The following is an 8898-nucleotide window of genomic DNA, read 5'->3' on the forward strand; positions in this document are numbered from 1 at the left end:
TGGCATATGTGAGCCCGCATGTTACATGGTGACTGCCAAGAGGCAAGTCACCTAATCTCGGTCCCACCCATGGGGTAAGCAAGGGTGCATGTGAAAGCGGGGATGCCACGAGCGTCGCGTTGAAGAGACCGGGCTCGAGTGAGCCCAATATAAAAAAAAGATGTATACTTAAAAGCTTCAAAAAATACCAATTTTTTAATATAAATACATATACATGGCAGTCAAGTGTGTAAAAACTTTCATCAGGTAACTCGACTGTTTACATGCTACACAAAAAAGATAAATATCTGACCCAAACACAACAAAGTTAAAGCCCATTTTAATCTGTGTATTTTTTTGGTATGCGCTACATAAGAACATAAATGCTAGTGAAAATTTATACGCGTGTATTACGAATACATATCTGTGTATATACCTTTTTCAGATTTTTCAATGTGTAGAAATAGTATTTTGGTAAAAAAATGTTAAAGGCCTCACTGGAACCCGGGAGCTGCTATGCTTTATCGGGGATGCCACCAACTGCATAGATCCATTTGTGCAGGTAACACATATTGTTTAGTAAATCGTGACCTTCAGGTAAAGTGAAGATATCTACGAGGAGCAAAGATAATAAAGATAACGATGATCCACGTAACTAATTGCATTGTTTCTGTCTCATGACCTTGTGGAGACGACCATGTTATGGCAACGTCGAAGCAGTACTATAGGGAAGAAATGAATCTGGTGTGGAGGAGTTCGACCATTCAAGATGCGCAAGGAAGAGCACCCCTTCCCTTGACGAGCAGGCACGCTAACCACATCTCCAAGTCACCTAGGATACTCACCGCTCTCCCATTTCTTGCAGAAGTATGCCGTGCCGCCTAGGGAAGAAAAGCATATTGGGGCTGGCAAACTTGGTCAAGCAGGGGCTGAAAGCACCCAGCACTAGTGCGGTTATGTGGCATATACCTTGTCGCATCTAGGTGAAACCACGGTAGATCTTTTCCCTTGATGAATTGCTTGCGAGGATTTTTTTTTAAAAAAAAATCAGCATACAGTGACAAGATCTAGAGGTACGGTCGATGCAGAATCATGCTGAGGCCAACAGGTACGAACTCAAATTACATCGTCACGCACGATACAGGAGGGATTCAGCTCTGCGAGGCACAAGCCTGTGATGTTGGTATCTGTAAACACACAATAAAAATGGCTCTCCGGAGAGTTGATGTATTTCAACGGGGGAACTGAATCATATCTAAGTGCTGCACTTCCACCTGGACGTGGGCACGCAGTTCAGGTACCGGCACCAGTGGCAGCCATCGTTGCCGTTCTTTCCCTTGAAAAGCATCGCCAGGCCGACCACATACCTGCACCACAAGTCACCTTCGTCAGGTTTCAACTAGTACAAGTTCTTTTTTTTTTTCGTTCATACCTCGACGTTTTTATTTCCTGTTTGTTCTACCAGTTGTAATAAAGACATTGTGGTTTCAAAATTGGTAAAAAAAAAGACGTTGTGGTTTCAATCAACAGAAATCAGAGAGGGAGTGAGTGCGGGCTTTGGACCAGCTACCTCCATGGAGGTGGATACTTTGAAAAATTAGATAATGACATTTTGGAGTTCCACAAAATTCTGAACAAAATTCTACACATTCATATGGATGTATTCAACATGTGTATGAAATCTGACAATGACAGTGAAATACATTGTGGTGAGAGCTACACAAAAAAGAGGAAATCTGGACTACCTAGTAGTTTGTCATGTCTTGGATAGAGTGGAGAGGCTTACCCAACCAGCAGAAAGAGCAGTGCCGCGCCCCACAGAGCATACTGGTACATCTTGTACTTTGGGGGTTGATCGGTCTGAGGCAACTCATGGCGTTCCATCCAACCAAATTGAGGCCTTGCTAGCAGCACAAATCCAAAAAGGAACCCGGACACGAACCCACCAATGTGCGCAAAATTATCAGCATGCGGTAGTATCCCGATTGCCAGATTGATTGCGATTATGAAAAGGAGAGTTGTGATGGCTGCTGCCTGCAAGAGCAAACCAGCTCAAACTTCTTGCATCGAAACAACTGAATAGGGGTGCAACAAAATAGTACTTATACTAGTGTCTCTATTCTGCTCACCTTGTTGGAATAAATGGTCCAGTTCATAATAAGCTCGGATAGCATAGAGCCAAGTAGGCCAAACAAAGCTCCAGAGGCACCAACAGAGATGTAGTGATTACGTAAGAACAGTGCAGACAAAACACTTCCACCAAAGCCAGATAGCAGGTAGATGATCCCAATGCGGACTTGCAAGTGCGAAAACTGAAGTCAGCGCACTGGTATTTAATCCGCTGCAACACAAAGGTAAATACAGCCTGTGCGCAAATCCACATTAAGGAAAAGAAACAAATCTAGAAAGATCATTGACCCTTGTAGACATGTTCAAAAGGAGGATTACCCCGACCTCTGTAAATATCTCTGTAAATATCTCCACAACTCTTTTCCTTCTGATATTCACAGGCGGTATAACTGCTCCTCCCTAAAAATACAGTATTTATCAAGGGAACTGCCAGGCGCTGGGCAAGACTACTGGAGCAAATTGCAACCAAGGTTTTCAATGCTTGGAGGAGCTGGTCACCATGCTTAGACGTACTACTCCCTCACACTCATTTCAGCGACAGTTAATTCCGGACGGAGGCTGTAGTTGCTAAATTATTTTTATGGAAGGGGCTTCCATCGATTTGTGTTAATACGAAACAAGGTACGAGTTTAACTGCCAGAAGACATCAAACCGCCCAGAAGTGACCACCAACATCACATTAGCCTTACAGACTACCTTGGGGCTTTTCATGCCCATCAAACTGTTACACAACATGCTGTCCTGAAACTAAGCTAAGAAAAACGCCTCGCTAAGTGGCTCCAACACAAAGGTGAGGCACGGGATCAAACATATCGAACTACTTAGTTCAGATTGACATCAGTTTCCACAAATACTACATGTACCAACGCAGAACCAGCTCACAGAATTACAATGCTTAAACCATGAAGTATATCGAAAGAGAAAAAAAAATCTATATCTATACCAATATAAAAAGACCCAAAGGGGCAGATCCAGTTAATCTCGACCATCAAACCATGTCAATCCAATGACACAGATTGCTCCAATGGTGAGGGCTCAACATGTTTAGTGTACAATTAATAACATACCAAATATAAAGGTTTGTGATAATCACATAATTATGTGTAACTGATATCCTACCTAATAGTATAAACAAGCAATTACCGCGCAATTTATATCCTGCCTAATATAAACGTGCAATTAATTGTCTTCTCAAATCTTCATGCACATTGCACATACACATTTACTAGTTAAGACTAGTAGTCTAGTATTAGAAGTAGATAACGACAGTCGACCAAGGTATCTCAATTAAGAAAGATTGACATGCAGCGAAAATGGAAAAATGGACCAATTCAGTACTTCAGTGAAGCTTACCAAAGCCAAATTGTTGTTCAAGGCGGATTCCTATGAATAGCAAGCTCATCATGTTGACAATCAAGTGAATTAGGCCAGCATGGAGCCAGACACAACTGAATAGGCGCCACCATTGGTGTTGATGAACAACTTTGGCCCAGTCAAGAGCTCCCATCTTCTCCAAACTACAAAATGGGGTATTCACTTCTTTTGAGTCCCTTTATTTCTATCATTTTTCAAGATGAACAAAACTATACCATGCCAATCCTAACCATAGCATTTCATCAGTATAATGTATCCCTGATTCAGGATGCCATGCTATCTATGTCACAATACAACAGAAAAAAGAATTATTTCTGAAATTCCCAGCAAAAAGAAAATCATCCAGCCATTTATCTAACAGATTAATGTGACATAACCACTAGATCTTCACAACTGCACTTAGATTATGTGCATCTGTATTTTCATGGTGGCACATACAAAGTTACTGCTTGATGGACCGTGGGCATTTACCATTGTCCAGGACGTGAAGAATTAGGTGTGCAAGCAATTTGTGTGCATTGTTTATAAGACCACAAAGCGACCTAAGGCGAGAACCACCACTCTGACGCTTAAGCGTCTAAAGCGGGCATATCTCTAAGGCGCTGCCAGGGCGCCTTATCGCTTAATGGACGCTTAAGTGTCTAAAGCAGGACGCCTTGTAAACAATGTTTGCGTGTGCCCGAGATCATGTACTCATGGAAAAAATGAAAGCGGTGCGCATACCCTAAACAAACTAAAAGCAGCGTGCATATCCTAAACGAAATTAAAACATGGTGCACTTGTTGGAAGTTGATAGGATGTCGGGTTAGAAAAAGCAAGGCAGAAAAGAAACTAGAGATAACACTTGAGTTGGATTTTGGAGTAAGATGTATGCCACCTCTTTTTAGACAGCAAGAATACAAAATGAATTGCAATTGATTGAGTGTCATTGAAATCTTAAACATGTTACTGAACTGACTTGAAGGAAATAAGTGCAAACTTTTGGGCAGAACTGCCAATGGGTTTAAGATGAAAGGTCGTGAGAGCATCTACTCAAAAGAACTTGTGAATTTTTTTGAGAAAACAAATGAAACTCCATCTTAGTATGACATGTCAAATTGCAAATTTTGGTGCAAAATATGACCATATGCTTTGTGTACTTAAGAATTGGTAACCTGGGCAGTGGGTGGTATGCTAACAGTTAAAATTTGTCAATCTAAAAAATAGGTTTACATGATAATCTAATTTCAACTACTGATGATAAAAATCTTAACTCCAGATAGTAATCACATAGTATAAATTAACGATCACATGGGTTGCAATACAAAAAATCACATACTGATATAGTATCATGTGCATGTGCAAATGACTAGCCATAGAAGTATGTATAAATGATCAGTGTACTGATTAAACTCACACATAAACAATAGTTCTGATCACGGTGTAATGTTGTCATAAGTAGCATATTAGTGCATACTTATCGAGTTCAAAACATTAAAGATGATTAAGGACGTTTACTAGTTTGCGGAAGACACCATGGTATTTGTATATATAATGAAAGTACAGTACAACAGAAAAAGACAGATATGCCAGTTGATCTGATGTTCATGTAAGTAACAGAACATATGTGTATACGAGTGCAACAAATAAATTGGGTATAGACATTTCCCGTGCATTTGTGCAGGACACATGTGATAGAATTGGTAAAGTACGACGGATAAAACAACATTTTTTGTTCCAGATCAATGAGAGAAGAAAAGAAGTCCACGCCTAACACTATCTTAGATTGCTGGAGGCAATATAAATATGAAAGTCAATGTGGTCAACATACATATCAGAATGTACCTACCATAGATATGATTTTTTAAAGGGATATCATAGCTATGATTTTAATTTGCCAGTAAGGGGCGTATCCACAAGAAAACGAATGCTAGAGAATAAAATATACCTTTGCTAACTAACTCTCTGTAGCATATTCTTTTTTTCAATAATTTGAAGTACATACTACTCCCTCCCTCCCATAATATAAGAGTACTTTTAACACTGGTATAAAAACGCTCTTATATTATGAGAAAAAACGCTATTATATTATGAGACGGAGGGAGTAGTTAAAAGATCTCGTAGTTAAATCACCCACTGTTTTCCGCCAAATCAAATAAATAAATAAAAGATACCTTTTTAGAATCGAATTGTTCTAGGTATTTTGCTTTGCTCCACAACTAAATCAAATTGCTTCACTGGAAACAGTTTGCAAAAGATTACAGTTCCAAAAACAAAACTTACAAAAGATGATGGCGTTTAATCGCAAGTTTAGCAGTAGTAATGCAGATCTAATTAGTCAACACTGCCCAATCTCCCCCATTTCCAGACTAGCAGCTGAAACTTGCGATGAGTGCACCTCTAACTTTGACTAGCGCGGAATCTAGCCAAACTGCGGTCCTACCATTTCCATTTCGCTTGAAATCCCACAGTAAACCCAGCAGACCCCCCCCCCCCCCCCCCCCCCCCAACTTGTGCTGCAACTCACAAAATTCCCCACTTCCTGATTTCAAAATTAAACTGCAAGAGCCTGATGAGTGTGAGACGTACGTGGCGGAAGAGGGGCCGAGGAGCGGGTTCTCGCGGAGCGGCTGGAAGGAGAACTGGCGGAGGAAACCGGCGACGCAGGGCGCGTCGCCGCCGAGGGTGCTCCCGTGGCGGGGGCAGTCGTTGAGGTACATCTCGACGGCGAAGACCGAGACGCAGGCGCCGAGCACGGTGGGCACGAGCCACGGCCACCACTGGCGCTCGTCGTAGCCGGTGCCGGTGCCGTACGAGGCGTACTGCTGGTACCCCGCGCCGGCCCGGCCCGCCTTCCCCTCGCCGCTGCCGCTCGCCATAGCTCCTCCCGCGAAGCCTAGCTAGGGTTGCCCCCTCGCTGGCGCTCCGTGGCCTGTAGTTATAGCAGCGGCCGCGGGCGGGGGAGGGGAAGCGGCGACGTACGAGCTGTAGTGTGTGGGAGTGTAGGAGTAGTGGAAGGTGGTTGGCGTCGCGCGCGGCTTGGCTTGGAAGCGAGGAGGGGATGATAGATGGTGGAGAGTGAGGTGAGGTGGCCGCCGCGCCCACAGTCAGTGTGGCCGCGAGACACACTGGCGTGGCGCGTCGGGGCAGTGGGCCGTGGCGCGGGCGTGCCGGCGACAGTCTCGGGTTAAGGATTGGTTGGCTAGCAAGCTACTGTGTGTAAGCTAAAGCTAAACTGGACGGTTAAGCAGCTAATGCTTATCCTTGAGAGGCAACAGCAGAGAGCTGATCTGAACTGGACGGTACGCAATCTATTTCGAACACGCATCAAGATGTAGGGCGTCCGTAATACAGGATGTGCAAGACGGCACGCGTCCTCGGCTCACGTTTTGCACCTTTGCTCTCTTCCGCGTTAGAGCATCTCCAGCCGCATTTGCACCAACCTCCTTTCGCCGATCATGGTTGCTCGTCCTGAAATGAGGGCTCTCCCGTGTACTCCTAACTGATAATCAAGTCTTAACTCTTGAGATATAGAGTACTAGGCTATTTTTTTTTAAATTATTTTGAAAAATATTGCGCTATTTTGATTTATTTTTTAAATGTGATTCTATCGGCCTAGCCAAGACCAACAAGTCCGTGTCGGCCTTGCCTAGGCCGATAGGCCTGTCGACCTGGCATTTGGCAACCTATCGGCCTTGGCTAGGCCAATACGTGCATGTCGGCCTTGTCTAGGCCAATTAGTCTCAATCGGCTTTGGCTAGGCCAATAGGTACTAATTGGTATTGACTAGGCCAATAGGTGTATGTAATTTATTTTTTTGCATGGAATTTTTCCCACAAGACTTTCGCGCCATTTCATTTGCCGCCACGTTTCCCGCCAATTTATCCCCGCCTCCTTTTCCGTCAAATTTTTTCCGTCAGTTATTTCTCACCTCGTTTCCCTCCTGTTTTTTCGCCATCGCCCTTGTCATCTGAGTCTATAAAAGGAGACATTGGACTGTCTTCCTCCATCATCCAGCCACACTTGAAAACACAAACGCTTTAGCCATTATGAGTTCGCCTTGCTCGGATCAAAGCATTAGGCCTAAGAAAATGAAGAGTGCGAGTTTGCCTCGGGGGTTGGAAAGCAGTTCGTTATTGGTGCGATGATCTCTGCAAGGTGAAGGAGGTGACGGATTTTTCAGATTAGTTGGGCATGAAGTTTTTCTTGTGCGTCAATTATGAGGAAGATCTACCCCTTGCTCCTTCACCGTACATCAGTCCTCCGATATGCTTCAGACATCAAGAATAAACACGTTGTAGATATTATTGTTAGCTTGATATTTATATTTCTATTTTTGTTGTAGTCTCCTCCTCCTTTGTGCATGTACTATCGTTGGATCGACACAGAAATGCTCGACTGGACGGTGACCGAGATTCGTGAAAAAGGTCGTCGTGCATGGGCTAGTTTGGACTTGGAAGAGCGCCGTGCGAAGGCTGAAGGAGAGGAGAAAACATAGGAGAAGAGAGAGTGGGAAGAGTATTGTGTGAAGCAGAGGCTTTTCTTGATGAGATGATTGATACGTCTCCATCGTATCTACCTTTTCAAACTCTTTTGCCCTTGTTTTGGACTCTAATTTGCATTATCTGAATGGAACTAATCCGGACTAACGCTGTTTTCAGCACAATTGCCATGGTGTTGTTTTTACGCAAAAATAAAAGTTCTCGGAATGACCAAGAAATTTACGAGGATTTTTTGTGAAATATAAAAAAATATTGGCGCAAGAATCAACCAGAGGAGTGGAGCGAGGAGCCCACAAGCCCACCAGGCGCGGGCCCCCCTGGTCGCGCCTAGCAGGCTTGTGGGGCCCTCAGGGCTCCGCCGCCTCCAACTCCAGCTCTATTTAGTCCATTTCGTCCGAGAAAAAATCAAGGAGGAGAGTTCATCGCGTTTTACGATACGGAGGCGCCGCCACCACCTGTTCTTCCTATGGAGGGCAGATCTGGAGTCCGTTCTGGGCTCTGGAGAGGGGAGATCGTCGCCATCGTCATCACCAACCTTCCTTCATTGCCAATTCCATGATGCTCTTCATCGTTCGTGAGTAATCTCATCGTAGGCTTGCTGGACGGTGATGGGTTTGATGAGATCTATCATGTAATCGAGTTAGTTTTGATGGGGATTGATCCCTAGTATCCACTATGTTCTGAGATTGATGTTGCTACTACTTTGCCATGCTTAATGCTTGTCACTAGGGCCCGAGTGCCATGATTTCAGATCTGAACCTATTATGTTCTCGTCAATATATGTGTGTTCTTGATCCTATCTTGCAAGTTGTAATCACCTACTATGTGTTATGACCCGGCAACCCCGGAGTGACAATAGCCGGAACCACTCCCGGAGATGACCATAGTATGAGGAGTTCATGTATTCACCAAGTGCCAATGCGTTGTTCCGGTT

General features: G+C 43.8%; 1 protein-coding gene across 1 annotated transcript; it reads right to left on the reverse strand.

The window, feature by feature from the left end:
* Positions 1–1053: 1053 nt before the first annotated feature.
* Positions 1054–6572, reverse strand: LOC123407825 (RHOMBOID-like protein 2). The gene is made up of 5 exons (XM_045101052.1): positions 6052–6572; positions 3463–3626; positions 2109–2275; positions 1766–2013; positions 1054–1346 (listed from the first exon to the last, which is right to left on the reverse strand). Exons 1-5 carry the CDS (start codon positions 6339–6341, stop codon positions 1235–1237), a joined length of 981 nt encoding a protein of 326 aa, XP_044956987.1. The 5' UTR covers positions 6342–6572; the 3' UTR covers positions 1054–1234.
* Between the last annotated feature and the right edge of the window lie 2326 nt (positions 6573–8898).

Source organism: Hordeum vulgare, chromosome 7H (genome assembly GCF_904849725.1).
Source record: "Hordeum vulgare subsp. vulgare chromosome 7H, MorexV3_pseudomolecules_assembly, whole genome shotgun sequence".
NCBI classification, from domain to species: domain Eukaryota; kingdom Viridiplantae; phylum Streptophyta; class Magnoliopsida; order Poales; family Poaceae; genus Hordeum; species Hordeum vulgare.

What these genes read in the sequence shown, in the direction of transcription:
- LOC123407825 (XM_045101052.1), bottom strand. Translation starts at nt 6,341, where the DNA reads ATGGCGAGCGGCAGCGGCGAGGGGAAGGCGGGCCGGGCCGGCGCGGGG. An exon ending in CTCGGCCCCTCTTCCGCCAC is followed by an intron (nt 3,627 to 6,051) that starts GTACGTCTCACA and finishes CCCATTTTGTAG; the next exon opens with TTTGGAGAAGATGGGAGCTC. An exon ending in GGACCATTTATTCCAACAAG is followed by an intron (nt 2,014 to 2,108) that starts GTGAGCAGAATA and finishes TTGCTCTTGCAG; the next exon opens with GCAGCAGCCATCACAACTCT.